At 52.1% G+C, this 25,189-nt stretch overlaps 1 protein-coding gene across 3 annotated transcripts in view; it reads right to left on the minus strand.

Moving 5' to 3' along the window:
- Nucleotides 1-15,018: 15,018 nt before the first annotated feature.
- KSR2 (kinase suppressor of ras 2) overlaps nucleotides 15,019-25,189 on the minus strand; it is a 436,140-nt gene continuing 425,969 nt past the window's right edge. For all 3 annotated transcript variants that reach the window (XM_053205478.1, XM_053205476.1, XM_027043814.2), the window contains one exon: nucleotides 15,019-23,736. In XM_053205478.1, the coding sequence (XP_053061453.1) occupies nucleotides 23,730-23,736 (7 nt within the window). In that variant the 3' untranslated portion in view covers nucleotides 15,019-23,729. The remainder of the gene's footprint in view (nucleotides 23,737-25,189) is intronic.

Here is a 25,189-nt window from a genome sequence, read left to right on the forward strand (position 1 = left end):
CCCCATGTGGGTTGGGAGAAGCTGAGCCCATGACTCAGCCTGCCTGGCTTGTCAAGTGACAAGGCAGCAGGCAGCTGGCTGGGTTGTGAGCCATGGGGCCGTCATGAGCCAGACGTGGGGCAGGTGCCCAGGGTACAGACTGGGGCTTCAGGATGGCAAGGGAGGGGCTCCAGGCTCAGGTGACTTCACCCTGACCCTGGGTGGCGTGTGTCACTAGTAAAGAGAATATTTTGTTAAGAAGCAGTGAGAAATCATGGAACGGACTGCCTTGTGAGTGAATGAGCTCCCCGTCAGTGAAAGTCATCTCCAGCGAGATGTAAAGGGGACTCCAGAAATTGGGAGAGGGTTCTGGGAAAGCTAGGTGATTTCTACACCTTCTTCAGACCTAATTTTGGACATCACTTTCTCCTGGAAGCTTTTTCTGAGACCATCTCCACCCCACCAACCCCCCCCCCCCCGCCCCCCGGCCAGGCAGGCGCTTTGCCTGAGTTCTCGTGCCCTGGGATTCCCCCTGTGCAAGCCCACGGCGCCAGAATTGCCTGTTCACTTGCCCAATTAAGCCACAAGTCTGAGCTCCACCTCTGTCCACTCTGTTACCCACCCAGTGCCGCCGATGCACCCATCAGCCGTCCCCTGTCTGGGATCTCACGGTGACTTCTGGTCCCAGCCCCCCCCCCCCCCCATGCTGCGCCCTCTTGCGGGCTGCAAGGCAGGGACGGGCACACAGTAGGTCTGTAGAGCAGCACCAATCAGCACAAATACACTGTGAGCCACAGACCTAGCTGTCAATTCTCTGGTAGCCACATTCAAGAGGTAAACAGAAACAGGTGAATGAATTATAACGTACTTTAGCCCAGGAAGGTCAAAAAGGATCGTGTCAATGTGTAATGAACATAAAAAAGTACGGATGAGATAGTGCACGTTCTTCCTGATTTTTTGAACATCTTAGAAATCTGGTGGGTCATCTCAATTCAGACTTGCCACATTTCAAGGGTTCAAGGGCCACATGTGGCCGGCTGTTCCTGCCTTGGGCAGATCTGGAAAGTTTTGCTGAGAGAATGAAGATAGGAGGGAGGATATTCTTAGCTTAGTGGGTAAGGTGTCCCTATGGGTTGCCATGTTATTCTTTTTTTGTTTTGTTTTGTTTTGTTTTTACTCATCTCTCTCTTTTGCTTTGCTGGGCAGTTCTCTGTGTCCTGTCTTTCTGTCCTTCAAGCCCAGCTCCGTGTTGAGCTGAAAATGAACCAGCTTTTCCAGAACTCTCTCCCAATTTCTGGACGGACTCCCCTTTACAACATCCAGCTAGAACACTTTGACAGGGAACTCATTCACTCACGAGGCAGTCCACTCGGTGATTTCTTACTGCTTCTTACTAGAATATTCTCTTTACTTCTGACACTGGGTCTCCCAGTAGAAGAGGTGGTGTGGTCTGGTGGTTTGAACTCAGGGGGCTGAGTGCCAATCCTGGCTCGGTCACATAGTTGCATGACCCTGAGCCTCAGTTTCCTCATCTGTAAAGTGGGGCCGATACCACTTTTAGACGACGTGTCATCACTGTTCAGAAGGACTTTCTGCCATGACGGACATGTCGACCCTAAGGTGGTAGCGTCTATCCACATGTGGCTATCAAGCACTTGAAATGTGGCTGGTGTGCCAGAGGAATCGACCTTTGGATTTTACCTGATTAATTACATTTGAATTTAAATAGCTATATGTGGCTGCTGGCTACCACATCAGAGAGCACAGCTTCCCCAGTGTCACGGGAGGATTGATTGACTATAAAGCCCCAAGTGTAGACCAAGATTTCCCCCACCTGGTGCCTAGTTTATCTGTCTAGTGTGTCTATAAAGACTGTGGAGGCCCCTCTTGAGTAACCGCACATTCCGATAGTGAGTGTAAGGAAATCATCCAAGGCCGGGAAAGAAGCATCTGAGGGGGGTAAGGATGCAAAGGGGGCAAAAACCCCTCAACTCTCAGAAGAGCCTACTCTCCTGACATATTGGGAGACTGTAGGGTTGCTTACACTGTGACAAACGGAGACAGAGAGATGCCTCCCACCTAGAAGGAGCATTGACATTTGTCTGTGTGGCTCATCCTAAAATTGCTTCCTGTGTAAGTGGTTTACATGTATTATCTCATGTAATAGTCACAGCAACCCTACAGTCTCCATGGCATGGAGACTGGTATTGTCTCCAATGACATGAATGGTGAAACTGAGGCTCACAGAGGTCATGCTGCCTGCCCAAAGTCACACAGCCAGTGAGCCACAGAGCTGGGATTCCAATGTTAAGTCTATGAAGCCCTTGCTCGTTCTCCATAGCGTAACACCATTCTCTGTCCAACCCTCGAAATGTCTCTACAGCTTCTCAGTAACTTTGCATCAGTCTTGACTTTCATCCTATAAGGTCATGTCATATCCCTATCTGGCAACGATGAAAAAAACTGGGCCGCCAATAGGCTCAACAAGTTACTTAATAAAATAGTAGTTTAAGGGCATCTTTTTAATAAAATTGACTCAGAAATCATTTTGTACAATTTTCTTTTATATTTAAAAATAAGCCCTGAGTCATATTTTGCTCTGTTCAGAGCTTTCTAATTTACTTAGAAGGTAATTGTCTCCATCTTCATGGTTCTGGATGTTTTGCAATAAATACCTCCTTATGAGGCAAAATGGCATTAAGACCTGACTTGACATCGCATGGATTTTGAGCAGAGTTCTGGGCTAGAGACCAGGTCGCTCAGGTTTGTTTAGTTTGTAAGCGACCAGAGTGATTTTGAGCTTTGGAAGAAAAAAAGAGGAAGGGGGAGAATTGGTTAGAATACAGAGCATCTGGACAGTCCCAGGAATCAAGGAAATGACATCTGGGGATGTCAGCAGCAGAAATTCCCTGAACTTCTTTGAGTGAAAGATTTAGCTCCTAATACTACCCAATCACCCCTGCAAGTCCCAGGTCAGAATTCTAAATTCTCAGGAAAATAAATCTGATTGGTCCAGCATGGGTCACGTGTTTACCCCTAAACCAATCAGCGACCACGGGTGGGCAGAACCGTTTGCATACACCTGCAAGGAGGAGACAAGGTAGGCAGCCTCAAGAGAGGGACTGACGTCAGGGAAAGAATCTTCTTCCCAAACACATTCCTTTGTGGCTTGATGTCCTCTCACTGTCCCATCTTGAACAGACTTGTCTTCTCCTTCCCTAGAGAGGGCTGACAATTCTGTAATGCAGGAGTCAGCAAACAATTTCTGTAAAGGGCCAGATAGTAAATATTTTTGGCTTCACAGACCATACCTTGGCCATGGCTATATTCCAATAAAACATTATTTATAGAGACTGAAATTTGAATTCCATAAAACTTCCATATGTCATGGAATGAATATTCTTCTACTTTTTTTTCCTCCCAACCATTTAAAATACAAGAATCAGGGACTCCTGGGTGGCTCAGTTGGTTGGGTGTCCGACTTTGGCTCAGGTCACGATCTTGTGGTTTGTGGGGTCGAGCCCCGCGTTGGGCTCTGTGCTGACAGCTCAGAGCCTGGAGCCTGCTTTGGATTCTGTGTCTCCTTCTCTCTCTGCCCTTCCCCACTCATGCTCTGTCTCTCTCTGTCTCTCTCTCTCAAAAATAAATAAACATTAAAAAAATAAAATAAATAAATAAAATAAAATACAAGAATCAGCCTGGAAAAAAAATAAAACATAAGAATCAGTCTGTACAGAAATCAGTGGCAGGCCAGACGGGGCTTGGGTGGGGGCTGTAGTTGGCCAACTCCTGTTGTAGTGAAAAACAACACTAGGTCTTTCGATCTAAATTTTTACCTTGAGACACAGAAATCAGTAACAGAGCCAAATATTTCGAATATGTGGCAAGTGAAAACGAAAGCAGCCTTTTAAAAGGACTTAATTTAAAATGTAATAAAGTAATTGCCAATGGCATCAGTGAGTGATACTGATCGATCTACCTCTTCCCCCCGGTCAGCGTCCAGGGGACACCGTGCTTCACATCTGCCTCCTTGTCAAAGTGGCGTCAGCAATTAGCAATTTCTGGTTTCCTGAAGAACTTCTAGCCGTCGTTTCTGAAGTGGGATCTGACTTTCCTTCTTTAAAAGAATTTCATTGGGATTGGAAAATGTCGCAGAGAACAAAGAACCAGGGCAGAGCCGGTTCCGGCCGGGATCCCAAAGTGGGCTGGGACTCCATAGCCCGTCTTTCTTGTACGAAACTGATCTCTTGGGTTTGAGGACTGGGGAGAGTCAGCACAAACTCCTAACACACATAGGTTCCAAGGACGGTGTAAGAACAATGGCTATTACCAGCCTTTCTTGGATTGGGAGCTAGGCTCCCTGCTAAATGGCTCACATGGATCTCTCCCTGTCGTCTTGGCTTGCAGCTAGTAAGGTGGGTGCGATTCTTAGGGTGCATGTCCCTGTATGACGCCTAAGGAAACTGAAGCTCAGAATTTGCATAAGGTCTTCGTCTGGGTTCTCCCAGAACCTGAGATGGGGAGACTCACGCAAACCATTTATTAAGGAAGTGTTCCCAGCGGGGATGGGCAACAGAGGGCGCAATCGAGGAGCCGTTTTAGGGGAGGTCCCAGCCTCAGCCTGTCGCTGTTGTGTAAGCTGCACCTCGGAAGTCGTCCTCTTTCAAGGGTTCCCACTGACTTCAGTCACTGCTAAGGGCTGCCCCCGGGGTGGGGGAGGCGGAAGCACCTCCTGCACCCTGAGGACGGTCTTCCCAAGTCACAGGAGCAGCCTTAGAAGCAAGGCACACGGAGGAGGGGGAGGGGCGCGCATAAGCGGCAACCACTCAGGGCCCAGGTCCCTGAGCGGGAGAGCTGGTTCAAAGCCCTGGCTTCCAACTCCAGAGCCTGGAACTGTGACACTAAGCTGGTGGTGCCCCTGGACATTGTATGTGGAATCCTGCTGGTCTGTGTCAAAGTGTTCACTGGGCTTTGGAGAAATGAGAAAAAAACGAGGGCGTTTGAATTTTTATTCCTCACATTATGGTCACCCTATTTATTTATTTATTCAGGTAATAAGCTAGCCTTTCTTTTTAAAAACAATGGTGGCAGTAAACTGCAGGTGTTTTGGATTTTGCTGTTTTCTTTTCTTTTTTCTTTTCCTTCCTTCTTTCTTTCTGCTTCTTTTTTGATGTATTTACTTGGTAAAATAAAAAGCTGAGACAATGTATCCATTTCCCTAAAGATTTTTTTTTTCCTTTTCATTTCATGGTCCAGGAAATATAAGCCAGTAGGCTATATGGTCTGTAAAGGGTCTAAGAATATACTGTGAACTTTTTCCATGGGTGAGAGCAATGTTTCTCATTCCATGAATCCTCTAAGATACAGTGAACAGAGGCACCTGGGTGGCTCAGCGGTTGAGTGTCCGACTTTGGCTCAGGTCATGATCTTGCAGTTTGTGAGTTCGAGCCCCGCGTCAGGCTCTGTGCCGACAGCTCGGAGCCTGGAGCCTGCTTTGGATTCTGTGTCTCCCTCCGTCTCTGCCCCTCTCCTGCTCCCACTCTGTCTCTGTCTCTCTCTCAAAAATAAACAAACATTAAAAAAAAAAAAGATACAGTGAACAAAATGTTCTGGGGATAGATCAGTTGAGAAACCTACATCCTCTAGTACCCCCTGGGAGAGTTTATAAGGTACATGAACATATTAAAGTTTCTGACAAGTCCTGCATTAAAGAAATGTACTTAACATTGTTTCACCCAGTGCCCTTTTGCTTTTTGATTACACTAGCCTGCCATGAACATATTTCAGGAAAATTCCATATACCAGCTAAAGCCACTGTTCCTGGAGCCTAAGAATGTGTTTTTCCTTGTTTGACTTGCTGAAGTGGCATTTCATATGTACGTAACCCCCCAGGAGAGCTTCCTGAGTTATAAATGGTGTAGGGAAAACAATGACCCAATTGTCAGACGTGGTAATTTAGAGCCCTTGGAAGGGCGAGAACATTTATGACATGGCATAGAGCTGGGTGCTGGCAAGTCCCAGCCTGCCTGCCTGCCTGCAGCCCCAGAACCAGCCGCCCACTCCAGAAGCAATGATCCTGGATTGTTCAGACAAGCAGCGACCTTCAGGCACATCTTGGTAACACACATGCAGAAGTCAGATAAGGCTTGCCCGTATCCAGTCCCAAGTGGAGGGAAGGGGTGGGGGGAGGGAGCGCGGGTGAGTGAGTGTGTGGGGATCAAGGGTTGTGTGGGCACGTGGGATAAGCAGTGGGAATTTGGGTATTCTAAAAGTGGGCGAGCGGACGCGCGTGCACGCCCACGCGCGCGCGCCTGTGTGCGTGTGTGCGCGCCTTGTGGGTGCTTATGCGCACACGTTTTCCTGTGAGCACGCGGGAGTCAGCTCTGCAAGGTAAAGCAGGGGCTTGAGAGGGGGACCGCTCCTGGAATCTGTAGGCCAGTGAGAAGACGGTCTGAGCCAGGGGCCAGAGCCCTGCCTCTGCCCACTTCCACCCCTTCTGGAGCTCGAGCCACCTGCACAGGCCATATCTGCTCCATCCCCAACTTGGCGCTGCCTCTACCTCCCTGAGCATCTACCTCCTGGAGCATCTCGGAAGATGTAGGAAAGGCCCAGGGGGCGTCCTCCCCGCACAGGGCTTGTTTCAGGAGGGAGGGAGGCTCACCCCAGGGCTGTGTGGGATTCATGATCACATCCAACAGACTGGCGACCCCCAGATCCCCACCCCTCATCAGGCCCAGCCCCCAGACCTCACCCTGGCAATCGAGGCCCTCCACAAATGTCCCCCCTTCCAAGTCCCAGCCCTATTTCCCAGAATGTCCCAAACTAAAACATGCCCCAAGGGCTCACCCTGTGCTAAACACTTTAAGGGTTTCACGCCGAGTCGGGGAGTGTTCATAAGGATCTCAAGAGGCACGGTCACGATCTCCATTTCGCAGAGGAGCACAAGGAGCCTCGGAGAGGCAAAGTGCCTTACCCGAGGCCGCAGGGCTGCTAAGCGGTTTACAGCCCAGACTCCAGCGCAAATCCAGGGGTTCCCCACCTGCCTCTGCATCCAGATGCTCCTGGCTGGGGCGGCCGTGCGTGGGCGTGGCAGGCTCCCTGAGTGGCTGGCTTCAGTTTGTTGTTCTGGAAGTGTGGTTGTGACTGGAGAACCAGGTTCCGGGCTTACCGGGGGCCCTTCTGGCTGTGCAGCCTTGAGTAACTTTCCCCCTTCCTGAACCAGCTTCCACAACTAGGGAATGGGGGTGACGACTCCCACTTCCAAGGACTGTGAGGTGGCAAGTTGATGTCTGAGTGAACGACTGTTAGCACACGTTGGGGGCAGCCCCGGAACTAGGCCGGCCACACGGAAGGTGTTTAGTAACTACAACTTGCATTTGATAATGCAAGTCTTTTAATAATTTATATAGCTTGGAAATGAAAGTGGGTGAATTGCCTTTTTCCAGAAAAGTTTTTTTTTTTTTAATTTTTTAAACATTTATTTATTTTTGAAGGACAGAGAGAGCACGAGTCGGGGAGGGGCAGAGAGAGAGAGGGAGAGAGACACAGAATCCGAAGCAGGCTTCAGGCTCTGAAGTGTCAGCACAGAGCCCTACGCGAGGCTTGAACCCTGAGATCAGGACCTGAGCCGAAGTCGGACGCTTCACTGACCGAGCCACCCAGGCGCCCCTAGGAAAGTTTTCTCAAATGCTCTGCCTTAGACCCAGCCAGCACACCCTTCGCTGCCCTATTCGTGACAACATTGAGAGCAGGGTTTCCTAACCTTGACATTGCCGATAATTCTATGTCGTGGGCGGGGTTTCTGTCGTGTGCCCTGCAGGATGCTGGCCACCATCTCTGGCCTCTAGCCATTACATACCACTAGCATCCTCCAGCGGGCCACTGCCAGATGTCCCCAGGGGGCCACATTGGCCCGGGCTGAGAACCAGTGACTCGTTGCAATTGCTTGAACGCATTGCAATCTGTCTTTGCTGGAGGCCATCCACCACTGCAGTTCAGAACACGGGCCCCAGACTCAAACTGTCTAGGTTCGGAACCTGGCTCCACACTCACCACTGTACAATTGAGGGCAAGTCGCTGAACCGCGCTGAGCCTCAGCTGCTCCATCTGTAGGAGGGGGGCAGGGAAGTGTTTGCTTCATAGGACGACGGTGACCATGATATCAGGTGACAAATGTAACTTGCTTAGCGTCGTTGTCTGGGAACAAGCTGATGGCAGATGGGAGAAGAGGGGGCGCTCTGGAGGGTCTTCATGTGGGTGAAGGTGAGGAGGAACCCAGGGGCCAGAAGGGCGTGAGAGCCCTTGTCCTTGCCACCTGGGCAGCCGGGTGGCCCTCCTCTGTGCCTTGTTTCTGGCTCCCAGGTACTTGCCCCGCAGCTTGTGCACGGAGGTTAATGGGCTGTTCAGTTCCGTTGACTTGAAAGGCCTCCTTCACTCAGTTCAACACCTGCTGTGCCTGATTAATGGTGGCCCTGCGGCCACAGAGGACCACAAGCCAGAACCGGGACAATCAATTAGTTCCAGGTCCCCGGAAGACTCTGGCTCCTTCTCTTCTGCTTGAAATAGGAGCGGTGGGGATGGAAGGTTCTGGTCTTGTCCCACACCTCCTCCCCACGTCAACACTGTCCCAGGCTAAATGTCAGAACTGGGCTTGAAATAACTAAGGTCTATTGGTTGTTTATGCCGGGAACGGTGTTCAATGTTTTACCTGCTTTCAGTTCAATCTCTGAAGTGAGAGCAGAATTATCATCCAATTTCACAAATAAACCTGGGCTCCGAGAATCGGCATCCCTGGGCAGCCAGGCCACACAGCCTGTCTGAGCAGTACAGCCCAGGACTGAAGTTCAGAGGCTGCGTGAGGTTTTCACTTTGTGGAGCCTCAGTTTCCCCATCTGTAAAAATGGGGCACCCCAGACCCACCACCCTCTTCGAGGGTGGTGAGTGGGAAGAAGTCACGCTTTGAAGGTGTGCCGACAAGGTTCGCGCGTCAGATCCCAGTTGCGGTTCTCTGAGAAAGATCTTGGGGCGTGGCCGGGGGGGGTGGGGGTCGGCTGGAACCCGGGACAATGCTCAGCAGAGATTGGGCATTCTGGAGGGCAGAGACTCGGGGTAGGGTTTGCTCTGCAGTCACTACGGCTGGTCCCCCACAGCATAGCCAGACTAGTAACAAGTACTAAAACCTGGAAGTACTTACTAGGGGTCGGCTCTGCTCCAAATACTTGTGTTAACTCACATAAGCCTCACAACGCTGGGAGGCAGGTGCTAGAGGGACGATCATCGTACTTCTTCTACAGCTGGGGAAGTGGAGGTTCAGAGAAGTTAAGCGGCCTGCCTGTAGCCTCACAGCTTGCACGTGGTAGCTAGAACTTGACTCCGGGTCCGTCGACGTGCTCTCACTCCTGGAGCGTGTTCCTGGAAGAACTTTCTAGGTTGGATGAGGCCAGCTCTGCTGTCCCTCTCTTGGCAGCAGGGGCCCCCAGGGAGGCAGCTGGGAATTCAAACCAGAGTTGTCCCACAGCTTGTATCCCCGGCTCTCAATTCCTTCTGCTGCTGCAGGAGTTGAATATTCCCTGCCCCACTCAGAAGAGATCTTGTTTCGCAAAAGCGCTTTGTCAAGTGTGCTTTAGCAGTCCAAGGTACCGAGAGGCTGCTGTGCTGTGCGTGTGTGCGACACAGCATAAGCTTTGGGTTCTCACCTTGGGCTGGGCCAATTAGTTCAGCCCCTGGCACCCAGCTTCCTCATCTCGCAAATGGAATTGGGACGTTGTAGGGATCGGTGAGACATAGCTAAGTACTTTCTGGCTTGGGCACAGAGCTCAATACGCAGAGCCCTAGTTGTATGTGCCTACGCATACGTGTACATGTGTGCGCGTGTACGTGTGGATCTGTTTATTAATCCCACCATATTCACCCTGGGGGAGAAAACTCATCTCTGTCTGTCTGGCTGGAACAATACTGGGCCAGGCTACGATAATTTGCATTACGGCCCAGCAAACATTCACTTCCCTCCCCCCTCCCCTCCTCCTCTGGGTGAAGTTCGCCGCCCCACCCTGTTGAGAAGCTGGGTATTAGGACTTGCTTGTGCTTTTCTGCGCTGGTGTTCTGCTGTAGGATGAACATGCCCCAGGAAACTTCTCCTTCAGCCTGGGTCCTGAAACTGGGAGACAGGTGAAGCACACTTGAAGTTGACCAGAAGCCTACAGAGGAGACTTAGTTAAGCCTTCCAAGACCTACAGACCCAGGAGCATGAGAATAAATGCTAGTTGTTGTAAGCCATGGAGTTTTGGGGAAATTTGTTACATACCATCACTGTGGCAATAGCTGACTAATATACTGTGTCACGTCTCAAGATTCCTTCTGTACAACAAACAACAACAGAATTCATATCTGTTTTAGCGGCAGTGTGATGCAGATTCTCAAATTCTTTATTGGCATAAATAATTCAGACAATTGGATTCTCACTAAACATTGCACTAAACACAAGAAACAATAGGCTTGCCGGTGCAGAGGCTCACAACTTGTCCAACAGCCCAAATTAGAAATACTTTTTTGAGAAGTGTAGAAAACTTTATAAATGATTCTGTACAAATATACACAGTGGACCCTCCATCCATCTGGCCTCCCTTTCCTGGATGGCATCTGAATTGACTGTTCTTTCCCAGCAACGAGATGTTGGCAATGAGTAAGAGAGAGACAGAGACTGAGACAGACAAAGATAGAAAGGGAAGAAAAGAAGTGGCCCCAAAAGGAAAACATGAAACCAACTTCTTACATTAACCCATTCAACAACAGTCCGCACAAACATGGAGAAAACAATATGGGCCATTGGTCCGTGTTGGTCTGTACAAGAATTCATCTTCATATATATATATATATATATATATATATATATATACACACACACATATATATATAATATATATAATATATATGTATAATATTTATAGGTATATATACTTTTTGTGTAGAAAAGGTAACAGCATAGTTTACATAGAGAGAAAGCCTTTTTACAACTGAGAATTTTCCTAAGGTCAATAACTTTGATAGTAATCAACCAAACGAATCATGCGGTAAAGTTCACGGAGAGGACCCTGGTGCAAGGTCAAAGCACAGGGAGAGAGAAACGAGGAGCTCAGGGTGGGACTTGATGGCCCAAGTTTGGGACGTCCTCAGCCTTGGCCCTGTCATGGGCAAGGGTGCTCACTGCGTGTGACCAGACTCATCTGGCCCCCAGTGAATGCCCTTGGCCTCCATCTTGGGGCCTTGGAGGGGACTGGTCTTGCTGACCCCACAGCAGCTGGAAGGTGTTGTATGAGACTTGGCCACCCCTCCCCATGTCCACCAGTGCACCAGTGCTTAAGAAAATGGATGACACCCACCACCTCGCCATTCCATTCCTCAGTTGTTTTTTTATCAGGAACATTTCCCTAGAGGTGCAGCTCCTGGGGACATTTCAGTTGGGATACTGAGAAGAGAAATCACATTTACTGAGCACCTACTGTGTGCCAGGTACTGTGCAATGCGATTGACATCCATTATTTCATTTACTCCCTCCAACAGCCTTGAGGGTTAGGGATACTCTAAGTACTAGCAGGCTGCATGGAGCTTAGAAAACTCCAAGGAATATTTGGGGGGAAGTGCTGGCATTGAAAAATTGACGGTGAGGTCATTATCCACAACAGGGAGTTGCTTAAGAAATGCATGTTGAGTCAAGTTGAAGCAGATAAGCAAGCCCTGAAAATTTACAGCAACCACACACACATGCCGTGGGAGGTCCTATGGTCAGCAAAGAAGCTATGTTTCCTATCCTTCAAGCCCTGACATACATTTATAAGGACAGTAAGACACAACATCCCACCAAGAGGGTTGATACATTCTCTCCCATACTTTCTGATCTGGCCTGTGGCCACTATGATCCCCAGGTCGTCTTCAGCCACTCTGTAACAAACCAGTATTTTGCCCATCATACCTGTAATGTTCAGTTGGAAAACCTTAGGGTAGGGTCTTTCCATCAGTAAATTTCCACGTTCATGCATGTCCTTGACCTCAACACACCAGTGGCCTATGCACAGAGTGATATAAACCCTCCAGAAAAGAGGCCATGGTGAGACAGCTTTCTGGTGTGGCAAGACAGATGTGCGGGGCTCAGAGAGATCAGAGACACAGGTCACAAGAAGAGGTAGAAGGACTATGAAGAGGAAGCAAAGACAGGGAAGGAAATGCTTTAGAGGAAGGGCTGATCACCAACCCATCCACAGCAGAGAGGCCTAGGGTCTGAAGAGCCCAATAAAGGAGCGATAAGAAACAGAGACAACGTGTGTGGGCAGATAGGAACACAGAGGGAGGCCCACGGGGCCAGAGAGAGACGCAGAGAGAATGTGAGGCAGCCTAAGTATGGCCTGACTCTAGCGAGTACAAAACCCTCCCAGGACATTGTCTTCTCCGGGATGCTAAGGCCAATTGCTGGGACCAGGACATGGGAGAAGTCGAGGTCTCTATGTCTGAGCCAGGGCGCCTTCTGTTCAGGGATGGGGTCTCCCAGGACCCGATGCCATGCTTGGGGGAAAGCAGGTGAGAACAGAACAAGTGCTCAGGGTCAGGCTTTCAACAAATTCACCATCTTCCCTCTGCACACGGGCTGTTCCTTCTATCTGGCACACTGTTCCCTGCCTCCCACACCCACCCTCAAGGCAAGGTTCAGAAGTCGTCTCCTTTTGAGAAGACTTCCTTGAGGGCCCTTGTTGGGGTTGGGTGCTCCTCTGGGGCCTCGGGACATCTCTCAGGACTTGTCTACCTGCTCCTCTGGACTCAGGTTCCCTGAAGGCAGCTACCACTCTTACCACTGTTCTTCCCCATTTTTCCAGGAACACAGGAGGCACTGACTAAATATTTACTGAACAAGTACATGACATGCAGTCTTAGGGACTGATGGGAAAAGGGTTGCTGGATGCTAGGGGTCAGTGGAGGGTGTAATGAGTGTGGCTGGGGACACAAGCCTTGCATATATGGGGAAGACTGTTCTAGAACCCTTCAGAAGCTCAAATGGTGGCATTTACAATCCACCAATAGGCCAAAAAGTTGGAGCTCCAGTGGTGCTAGAGGGACACGGCGGCAGTGCCTTCTGGAATGTGGGACTGACAGGGGGAGCCCATGGGGAACAAAAGCTCCCAGTTGGACCACAGCTTGGCAGTGGGGGGTCGGAGGCTCTCAGTGACCGAATGCCTGACCGCCATCCTGCCATTTGGGCTTCCGGCCTCTGTGTGCCAAGGCCTGGGGCCTTCCGAGGGTTTATTCCTGACAGCAAGGTCGGGAGGTACGTGTGGGCTGGGAGAGGAAAAGCACTCTCTGGGTCAGGGAACACAGAGGCCCCCCTCCCCCCACCCAGGGGAGGGCTGCTTAGGAAGGGGGAGGAAGGAGCCAGAAAAGACTCTGGGCGTCTCACAGCTGTGCTCAGGCCTGGCCCAAGGTAGCCCACGGTGGCCCCGCCCCTCCCTTAGTGCCCGGTCCAGCCAGGCGCGGCCCAGCTGGCTGCCCAGGGTTTGCAGGGTGCTGGCCAGCGCTCCGTAGGAGGCTGGTTGGGAGGCCAGTGGGCCAGGGTGGGAGCCTCGCTGGGGCTGGACCAGTACATGAGGGTAGCCTGGTGTCTACACTGTAGCTACGTAGCAGTTACTTGAACTTACACGAGTTCATATGTACCCATTTGATAATTATTATTATTATTATTATTATTATTATTATTCTTAGCAACACAGATAGAAAAATAAACAAAGGAAAATGGCTACAATCTTGGATGACCAATGCATTGCATTAATTGTCCAAGACTGGGAACGGGACCCCAGTCGACTCAGCATCCTTCTTGGAAGGTGCTTGGCTGAGTATCCCCAGCTCCCAGAGCAGCTTTCCCAGCCCTGGTCCTTTGTGACGCCCAGCTGCCCCACAGCCCCACTGCCCGGTCCCGGGTCTGCTGGCGTCTGTGAGATCCGCTTCTAGGGTGGAGCCCCAGGCCCTACCGGGCTCGTCCACGCCCACCGCCTGCCCACGCCCACGTCAGCCACGGGGGACGGGTCCAGCCGCCGCCTCTCGACCATACCACCCACTTTCCTGCCTTGTCTCCTGTGCCTTGGTCACTCAAGGAGCTTCCTCCTCCGGTTTTCCCGTCTCCCTCTGTCAGGGTTCCTTTTCTCTCTCCCGTGAGGCTGCAGATGGCAGCCGCCTGATCTGGACCCTAGTGATTTGGCCAAGGAGACGCACAGCCGCGGCTCAGACCAGCGAAGATCAGATGGCGACACGGTGTTCCGGAAACCCCCCCGGTGCTTTGCCACTGCCCTCAGAAGACTTCGGAGACCCTCCCCAGCCTGGATGTTCCAACTCTCCGGCCCCCACGTCCCCGGTGCCACTCATCTGCTGTCCACCCCGCTCGCCAGCCCTGGCCTCCGTCCCCCCCGCCCCCTGCCCCAGTGGTCTTCGTGCTTGCGGCTTCTTCTGTCTAGAACGGTGGCTCTTGGGGTGCCCGGGTGGCTCAGTCACTTAAGTGTCTGACTTCAGCTCAGGTCATGATCTCATGCTCCGTGGGTTCGAGGCCCGCGTCGGGCCCTGTGCTGACAGCTCGGAGCCTGGAGCCTGCTTCCGATTCTGTGTCTCCCTCTCTCTGCCCCTCCCCTGCTCACACTCTGTCTCTCTCTCAAAAATAAATAAAAAACATAAAAAAAAAAAAAAAGAATGACTTTGTTTCACTCACGACTGAATGCCCAGGGCCCAAGATGTAGTGATGCTCAATAAATAACCCAATGAACCCACTGCTGAAGAAACAGGCCTGTGGCACTCCCAACTGGCCCGGACGTCGGCATGTGTGTGAAGATGCGAAGACCCCTCTCTGACCTTCACCAGATCATCACTCACCACTCCAAAAAGGCCTCTCTGTCTATTGCCTGCCTGTGTTTCTTCCTGCCATTCTAGCACCAGGCTTTCCAAAATCCTCACTCCAGCTCTGGAAGTCAGGGTATTTTTAAACGAGAAGAACTCGCCAAGCTGGTGGGTTGCTTTTTGTTTTTTTTTTTTTTAAGTGTCGAGAAAAGAAAAACTAAGATTTGTTTTTGATCATTAGACTTTCAAATCTAAGAAGGCACGATGCAAATAGCACGTTGGCATAAACAATTGCTGCCCGCTCAATGGAGGGAGGGAGGCTTTCTTCTGAGCTAATTTAAGCTAAATACATGGCAGCTATTTTCTCGTCTCTACTATTGTGTAACTTTCTCCTCGGCTCACGGTCCGGGGGGAGATGCTATCAAGCAGGGGGTGGTGGTGGTGGAGGATAAGAGGAGGAAGGGAATGAAGAGGGAGCGGGCGGAAAGCACTCTCAAGCCACCGAGCCATCGCAGCCGTTTCAGGAGCTCAGGAGTAGAGCTGGTGGTCCACTAGGACCTCAGGGAATTTCACTGGGGTGACAATTTGATTTTGAGCCTTCCTTGCAGGGAAGAAACCAAAAGCAATTGGAGTCGGTTCCTCTTCCTCCCCTCTATATGCAACATCTCTTAACTTCAGAGATGTCTGTATGGAACCACAGAAACTTTGACAAACCGCTCCAAGCACAGCACTTCCTGCTCCCCTGCCTAGCACCATGCACACACACACACACACACACACACACACACACACACACACACCCCATATTTCCTTAAGGTCCCCGGGCCTTCCAGCCCAGCTGTTATGTGGTAGGTGGTAACATTCAGGCCTTGAGGAGAAGCAGTTCCCTGGAAGATAAATGATTTCTCCGCAAGCAGGCAGGTCACCCAATAGGATCATACTACAGGGTCTTAATGACAGAATCTTTCTTTCTGCATTTCCTAAATTTCCTGACCAAAAATGAACGTCCGCAAGGGCCTTACAGACTGTCACCAGCTACAGCCAAAACTTCAAATGATTGCCCTTCTGGAAGCTTCCAAGGCCTCGGTACTAAACCCACCTCTGCGTCTAAGAAAGGACCAAGGCTGGGAGGCTTTACCTTCTTCCCGGGGCCTGAGCTCTGTCTCTAAAAGGAGAGGTGGCAGGAGATCAGGGATGGTTACTCTGATGCTCTAAGGCTGTATCTGTGCTCAGCAGAAAGGCATGCCGTGATTGATTAGTAATGTCTGCCAAGGGTATAGGAGGGAGCAGCAGTGGCAGGAATGGCACATGTTTGCCCTCCTTGGGCTAGATCACCCTTCTAGATCATTCTAGACATTCATCCCAATAACCTAGTTGAAGATAAAAATTCTGCTGAAGACCCAGCTGACACTCCTCCTCCCCTTGCTGAAGGCAGGACATCCTCTAATATTTCCACATTGGTTTCCGAGCCACGGTATGTTGGGACAGTCCCCAGCACACAGCAAATTCGGCCCCCTCCAGTGAAAGACACAATCAGCTAGAGTTTTCTACTCCGTGCATCCTTGTGCATGAAACCGCCGTCCACATGCATGGAATGGAGGTCTGCCCTCAGCAGGCCTGGGCAGAGCATGTGAGGTGACAGGGGCAAAGTTTTCTGGGACTCAGCGTTTCCCACCAGCATTGAAGGGAAATACAGGAACATCTGGTGGCCAGTGGCCATCCCCAGCCTCGTCTCTCTGCCCAGATACATCTCATTCACCTTCCAGTTCATCATTCACAGTACCAGCCCCTGGGGAGGCCAACTCTTAGACAGGTGCTTGGTAAATCCTGGTGCTCTTTTCTGTGGGCCAGCACACTGGCCTTCGCCCTCAAAGTACCATGCAAGTAATCAAGGCAAATTCACAGAGGTTAGTCCTGTTGGATTCAGAAACCAGTCTGGGAGAGCTTGGGAAGAGCAGCCTGCTATCAGCCTTTTAAAGATTTCAAGCATACAGTAGTGTGGTTAAATGCTCTGGTAAGTCCTGCAACCAAGAAATAAATTTGATCTTGTTTTACGCAAGCATTTCCAATGCAAATTTGTCCCGGGACCCTTCTGATAATGCAGCATTATTTCCATCTAGTTTGCTGTGAAATCAAAGGTCTATGGAACATGTTTGGTAAGCTAGGCCATAACCTAGATGAGGCAAACTTCAGGTAGAACCCATTTCCTCCAGCTCAGTCCTCAGTGGGACAGCAGCCATCTCAGCCCCACAGAGATGAATCCTTCGTATTCTTGGTATTAAGGAAAGGGACTGTGTGATCCCAATGAGCAGGAAGAGAACCTTTTCCCACCCCTGAGAGGGAGGGGCACTCACTGGTGAGTTTCTTGGGACAGGGGATCACAAAACTGTCCAGTATAAGAGAGGCAGAGGGCCGGGCTGATGGCACAGGCTGCTCGCAGCAGGGAAGCTGGAGGGACCCAGGAACCCAGGAACCCAGGGACCCAGGGACCCAGCCGCTGGCAGCCTGTCATTCTGGGAGCACAAGTGAGAGATTCTGTGCAAACTCCCCCGAGGGTCCCCACCCTCTCCCGTACCTTCCTTCAATCGCTTCCTGTTTTCCCTCCCTCTCTCCCGGTTACAAGCTGCACATGACGTCAGAGGCTGGTACAGTAATATCCCGATGGGCAGCTGGGCATAAGCCACTCACAATGGTGATGGGGTTAGGCTGGGCGCGCATGAGTCCAAAGACTCCTGTTTAACATGTTGGCTCTACCACTTCATAGGCTGGCTTCCATCTATTTCCCACAGTTTCTTCACCTGCAGAATGTGGGTAATGGTACCTCGCTCCCAGGACTGTCCCGTCTTGGGGATTCAGGTGGCCTGGGACATAGTAAGTACTCAGTGAACTGAGGCTCCAAGAGACGGATCACCACTCTTGCCTCTCAGGGCCCAGATGCCCTGGGACACCCGATCAATGGGTCTCTAGGAGTCAAGTGCATTGAACCTGGCAGATCCACTTGGGATGATGTGGGATCCACAGCACGGGCCTGGCTGTGGGAATCCCATCGGCGCCGGGCCCTGTCTGTGGATCCGCTCTGCCGTCCCTGCAAGGAAGGGCATCTAGCTCCTTGTGCCCGTGCCTCGCTCTCACCCAGCAACTCTCCCTCTCTGCATCCCGTAGCGTCTACTATGTGCCAGGCAGTAGGCCAGGTGCTAGCACATAGGCGAGTCGAGGCGCTCAGGGTGAAGGCCTCCCACTGACGCTCTGCCTCATTAGAGAATGGCGTGGCTGGTAGGACCTCAAGACAGAAGCCAATCATTCGGGTTGATCGTCAGGAGCAGTGACTGGAGAGGCTCATGGTCCAGCTGGCACGACGCGGGGAGAGTCAGGAAGAACGAGAATCTTCAAGCCCCCGGGTCCCCGTGTTCTGAAGCCCAGACTGCATTTGCCTCTCCTTCCCCTCCGAGGTCAGGACTACTCCCTCGTGGGTGCGCGTAGGTGCAGGCCGCAGTGGGGGGGTTAGGGGCGACTGGGGCCCAGGGGGCACATCCGCCTGAGCCTGCTCGAAACATCCTCCCTTCACAGGCATGGCCAAAAAAGGCCGCAGCAGGTGCACAGCTCGCCACAGTCTGTTCCTTTGCCACTGGGCAAGAGCATCCACTAAAGGGGTTGTCGTGCCGGCAACCCCTTCAGACTGGGCTGAAACGAGTGCATTCGGTGGTCAAGTGACCACCCCACAACAGACACGCTACCCGGCCTCAGCTGTGGAGACGAAGTCCGGGACTACAGGACCCAGGGAGGAAGGTGTCGGGTTTGAGAAGAGCCACCTCGGTGTCCTGACCCTCATGGCCCAGGGATTCTGGGACCTTTGTCCTAGGGGGTCTGCTATGGAGGGACCAAGGTGACCAGTCAAGGCATGGGAGAAAGCTCCTTAGAGGGTGTTAGGGTTGAATCGTGTCCCTGCCACCAAAAAAAGAAAAAAAAAGATATGCTGAGGTCCTAGGCCCTGGTTACCTCAGAATGTGAGCTTCCTTGGAAACAGGGTGGTTGAGGGTATCATGAGTTAAGGTGAGGTCAAACTTGAGCGGGATGGTGTCCTTCTACGACACAGCCACGCGAGACAGATGCGCAGCAAGGCCATGTGATGGTGGAGTCAGACGATGGAGGGATCCAGCTGCGGGCCAAGGAATGCTAAAGTCGACCAGCAAACCACCGGAAGTTAACAAGAGGAGGGCAGGAAGGGACACCCTTGCAGGGCGGGGGGATCAGAGCGCGGTCCTGCTGACACCTCGATTTTAGGGTTCCAGCCTCCAGAGCCGTGAGAGAATCCATGACAGTCATTTTAAGCTGCCTGGTGTGTGGGCTTTGTTATGGCGGCCCCAGTCAGGAGGGGCCTGGGTGGTGGAATATTTGGAACGAGACCAGTCCTTGGGGGGCAGCTGGGTGAAGGCTGGCGGGGGTGAGGACAGGGAGGGCAAATCTGGGGACTCCAGGTTGAGAACAGCATGGGAATGAGAGCCAGGAATAGGAGCATTGCCCAGAAGGTCCCTACCATCACGGTCTTAGCAATATCAAGGGTCTTTGTTAGGGACTGAACCGCTCCCCCCACCGTAGCACACACCTCACCGTATGTTCCTGAATTCATATGTCGAAGCCCTAACCACCAAGGTGGTTGTGCTTGGAGGTACGGCCTTGAAAGAGGTGATTAAGATGAAAAAGTCGTAAGGATGGGCTCCCACCCAATCAGACCGGTGTCCTAGAAGAGAGACACACTGGGGATGTGCGTGCTCAGAGAAAAGGCCACATGAGCACACAGCTAGAGGCTGAAAGCCAAGGAGGGTGGTCTTAGGAGAAACCATTCCTGCTGATACCTTGGTCTTGGACTTCCAGCCCCCAGAACTGCGAGAGAGAACTTTCTGTTGCCGAAGTCACCCATCTAAGATATTTTGTTATGGCAGGCTGGGCCCAATACAGTCTTAGAACCTGTCCCTCTATCCTCCAAAGCCTGAATTCCCTCTTTATCGTGTATACCAAGTGGCCTCAATGTCTGCGCATCCCTCTCCAGGGACAGGGAGCTTTCTACCTCCCCAGGCGGCCCACTACATCTTGGGGCAAGCTGTTAGAAAGTTCTTCCCTCACTGGAACAGGTTCTCTGCCCCTGTAACTCCCAGCCGGGTTCCCGTTCTTCTCTTGGGCGCCATATGCAAGTTGGCTGCTTCTTCGGGAAGACAGTCCCCTAGGGCAGAGGTTGGCAAAAGTCTTCTGTAAAGGTCAAGGTTATAAATATTTTCAGCTTTATGGGCCACACTGTGTCCGTTACCAGTAGTCAACTGTGGCGCTGTAGCACAGAAGAAACCATGGTTCATATGTAAATGAATGGCTGTGGCCCCGTGCCAATACAATTTTGTTGACTGTCATTGACATTTGCATTCTATGGGGTTTTGATGCATCATGAAATCTTCTTCTGGTTTTTCCCCAATTAGAGAAGGTGAAAACTATTTGGTGGGTTGGCCCGGGGCCATAATTTGCCAACCCTGGTTCTAGATTTCTCAAGACAGGGATTGGGCCTGGGCTGAGCATATGCCACCTTGTTCACGTTCCTGAGATGATCAGCCACTGGCGGTGGGGGGGACAATAATCATGGGAGGTGATAAAGTCTGGTTTTGAGGGGGTGGGGTGGGAAAGAGGCAGAACCAGGTATCCTAGATACAAGAGTCTAGTCATCAGAGATCAGTCCAAGGTTTCTATGGATCAAGAATCCAGAAAGAGGGGGATGGTTTGTGGCAAGATGGGATTTTTTTTCTCTTTGACCAGCAAAAGGAAAACCAGGGCAAAACAGAATTAAGTAAAGACTTCGAGTCTTCAAGTTCATGCTGTGGAAGGTGACATGGGGATATCCCCACATATGGCCAAGGGGGTTCCCCCAGAAAGGAGTCCCCATTTTAGGAAATACACATGGCCCGGGGAGTTGGATGGAATTTAGTGTGCAAATCCAGAAGCCCTTCAAAGAAGGCAAAGTCAAGGCTTCCCTGTGAATCTTCACTCTGTGGACCGATGTACTTGGGAAGCTGGTGGGTACCACGGTTTGCTCAAAGCAGGGCACAGAGATAAACAGCTCACGGCTGGGCATGGGACACCTGCACACAGCTGTGACCAGCACAGGTGCACACACACAACTCTTGGTTGTGTGGATTCTACAGAACGAGTCAAGCAATTACGATGTAAAAATACACACACCTCCCTTTTTCTTTCCTCGCAAAAGATTAATGAATATGACCTCCTCCCAATACTTGACTCATGAATAAGATTGAGGTCAGCAGGGAAAGCAGAGGTTTGGTTCCCACTGAATTGAAATGTCTGCAAATTAAAACTGCCCTCTAAACAATTCAAGGTGGTCGCCAGGAGGAGGGGTGGGGGGCGGCAGGAAGGGGCTGGAAACCTGGGGCAGCCTGGCTGCTGTGGAGACTGAGGAAGGTGGGGGCAAGGTAAGACTGTGGGAGAAGAGGGAGAAATCAAGATCAGGTGACTTGGGGCCCAGGACAGGCCCAGGGAACCCTGTTTCGCTAAGCAGAGAAGGTCCTAGGGAACCGGGAAGGCTGGGGTCTCTGCCTGGATTCCTCACACATTGTCCTCAATCTTAAGCTGGTGGTCACGAACAGACGGAAAGAGCAGTCTTTGGAGACCCTGCAGGGTCTTGCCAAAGGCTCTGGGTGACCATGTTAATGAATTCTGGAAATGAGAGCAGAAAGAAGGAGCCAGTTGCTGTCCTGGTGAGCATTTTGGCTTCGGGGTAGATGCGTCCTGCCCGCTTCCTCCCTTCCTCATTTCCTTTCCTGCGCTCAGGTCCATGACAAAGACTGGGGTGCACAGACCCCAAAGTCCTGGTTGGATTAAACAGAAGCCAGGGTTGGACTTCAGGCCTTGGAGGGGCCGCTGGGCAGAGCCCAGGCAGGTTCACACCCATGTCTGGGGTTGGTCTGCCGAGTGGCTTGCTGGGATTTGTGCCAGTGTGTATAAAACGACCCTAAGATACACAAATGTTGAGCCAAGAGCCACAGAGTTACATACAGAAGCCCCAAGAAGAGGACCATCCACTTAGGAACAGCCCACACGGGGGCCTTTAGTCTCCGGTCTTTTGCAGGTGGGAGTCCATTCAGGAAGGCCCCCTGGGAGGCTCATGGTTTTCCCCTTGGCCAGGGTCTCGGGAAGCATGGCTAGCTCATCATTTTTCCCAGTTTGGAAGCAGGCTTGGCCCCTCAAGCATGAACCAGTCTGGAAATCACCCAAGGTGGGGAAGACCCGCACATACCCCTTACATCAGGTGGGATGTTGAATCTATACTCAGGCAAGGTTTTTGAAGTCTTTGGTCCCCTCTCTGAGAGGGGGCCATCGGGATAAGGTAGTGACCAGAAGAAAACCAAGCCTGGGAAGTGCCCGGGGAGTGTGGAGAGGCTATGGGCTGACCCTGGGTATCCTGCCTGCTGGCCAGCTGCCCTGCCACTGCCCTGCTGGGGGACAGATGTCCTTTTGGTGCCAGGTCAGAGGGTCTTTGGGAACAGGAGACATACCCTCGTAAGGGATGGAACATAAGAACATAGGACCGAGGCCCCCAGCAGGACTCTGCACACCCGACCTGCTTCCTGGATCCTTCCTATAGAACACGTGGTCCCGAGTGGCTGGGAAAAGCCACCAGCCCAGGAGGGAGCAACAGAGAGGGATAGAAGGCATGGGCCCTGAGAGAGCGCAGGCAGACCTCTCATGGGGAAACCACTCAGGGCTCCACACCAGGCTGGAGCTGAGAATGAACGTCCGCCTCCTTCCCCGCCTCCCCAACAGGACTTATTAAGGGTGAAAAGGGGGGATCCTTTGCAAACAGGATGCCATGCATATGCCATGAAATCCAACATACATATATTAGGGACCCACGTCCATCGCCGTGGTGGACAAACTTAGCTGGTGTAGATGCCAGAACAGGAGGAGGGAGAAGGAATGTCCTAGAACTTCCTCCCCAGACCCCCAGTTCTCAGGGCCCAGGCTTCAGGGGGGTGTCGTGGGCGAAGGCAAGCTGCAAGGAGTCCCCAGAAGTCATCTCGGCCAGGAAGCCACTGTGCTTTTCAAATGGCAGGGGGAAGCATGGGGGCAAGGAGGCCAAAAGGGACGGTGCTCTCCCAGAACAGGCGAAGGCGGCAGAAATGGGAACCACACCCCAGAGAGACCCAGAGCTCAAAAGACATACAAGACTGTTCTGTGTACTTCGGAGCTATATGCAAAGAGGCCGAAACCCATGACAGGCCTGGGGGAACAGATGTTTACACAGGAGCAGTTTAGCCCCCCTGCCCAGGTCTGGGCCCCAAGGCCTCCACGAAGCTGGTGCTTAGCTCCCCACCCCACCCCATCTTTCCAGACAGCACAGCTGGAACCCACCACCCAGGGACCAAGTCAGCAGAGGGGCGCTCCAGAGCCGGGGCGGCCTGGCTCTCGCTTGTCCCAGGGGACCTAGAGCGAACGGCATCGTGCACGGGGACGCACATGTACACACAGACCGGTCCTGCGAGCCTGCCCGCGTAGGCCTCGTGCCCTCGTCTCCGTGGCCCAGGGGCGCTCTGCATTCAGCCTCCAGTTCTCTTCTCCACGTGGCCCCTGGGGCCTCACGGATCAATTCCACGTCTCCCTGGCTGGTCCTGGTAAGTCCTAGCTCAGGGGTCCCCGACCCTGCCCGGGCAAAAGGGCATGGGTCTGGGGAGTGGGGAAGCTGCCGACCTCGGTCATGCACTGCTCCCAGGCCGGCCGGGGTCGGTACCCTCTGATGGTGAGCCTCTGGCCTCCTGAGCTGGCAGAGGGCAGAGCGGGGAAGGAGAGGTGGCTCGGGGGCTGAGGCAGCTGAGTGCTGTCCCTTTGTCCAACGGTCACAGCCTGGAGTGGGGAGAGAAGAAGAGAGAGAGGCAAGAGGTCACATGGACACAGTAGTGTCATCTTTGGTAGATGAGCACCCTCTCGGCGGGCTAGGGGGTCTGAGATGAGCTGTTCCTGTCCCCTGCAAGAAGAGCTGAAGGGACACCCATTTGTACCGAGGTCCTACTATGTACTGGGTTCTGTGCCAAGCGCCACAAATACCTGATCTCATTTAAACCCGAGAACAGCCTGCAAGATACACGCCTTGTACCCTCCTTACAGATGAGACAATGGAGGCCCAGAGAGGCTAAGTGTTTTGCCCAGGGGTGCACAGCCAGGAAGCCGCAGGGTCAGGATTTGAACCTAGAACTCTTCCCACTTGATCAGGTAGCCTCTGGACTAGGGAGGGTCACCAGCGTGGGGGCTGGGCTGAGGGCACGTGGTGCTGGAACACCCGCATTCGTGGCACGTGTAGCATGCTCGGGAAGGACTGGAAATCCAGGAAGCGGAGGGGAGACCAGGATCCACACCACAGACTTCTGCTACGGGCAGAGGCTTTGCTGACCACTGTCGAGCCAGGATCTGGGCAGGCACGGCAGATGTTTATGCCTGCTCTCCCAGCACGATTCTGGAAAGGGACCCTGAAGGTACTCAGGTAATCTGCGCCTAGAAGGCAGCAGAGGAGTTAATATCATGGGTTTAGGGTTCAGACCAACTTGGATTCCAAGGCCTGCTTTCCTCCTTACTAGCTGTGTGACCACTGGGAAGGCACTCGGCCTCTCTGTGCTTCGGTTGTCTTACGAGGAAAACAGTAACAGTGCTTGCCTCCTAGGTGGGGGCTCTGAGGAGTCAGCAAGATAAGGCAGACAGAATGCCTAACACAGTACCTGTTACTAATGTTTTATAAGCGGTACCCGGTGATGGAGATCACGCTGGCGGTCAAGGTGATGACCCAGACCAATGATGTGCGATGGACCTACAACATTACTGAAAAGAATCGGAAGCCGGGACTCCAACAGATACATGCACGCCACTGTTACCGCAACATTATTCACAGTAGCCAGGGTGCAAACAAACGAGTCCCCGCCAACAGATGAACAGAGAAACAACACGCGGGCCGTGCATCCAACAGAACGGTGCTGAGCTGTAACAAGGAGTGACGTTCCAATACACGCCACACTGTGGACGAACCTTGGAGACATTGCTAAGGGAAGACCCCAGACACAAAAGGACAAATATTGTATGATTCCACCTGTCTGAACGACCTAGGGCAGGCGAGTTCATAGGCACAGGGTGCAGGGGAGAGGTTACTGGGGGCCGGGAGGAAGAGGGATCGGGGGTTACTGTTTACGGGGTACAGTTTCTGCTTGGAGGGGGACAAAAGGTTTTGGGGATGGTGGCGGCGGCTACCCAACGCTGTGGATGTAATCAATGTCACTGAATCGTACACTTAAAAGTGGCTAAAATGGCAAAT

The sequence above is a fragment of the Acinonyx jubatus genome, chromosome D3, assembly GCF_027475565.1.
Source record: "Acinonyx jubatus isolate Ajub_Pintada_27869175 chromosome D3, VMU_Ajub_asm_v1.0, whole genome shotgun sequence".
Lineage (NCBI taxonomy): Eukaryota > Metazoa > Chordata > Mammalia > Carnivora > Felidae > Acinonyx > Acinonyx jubatus.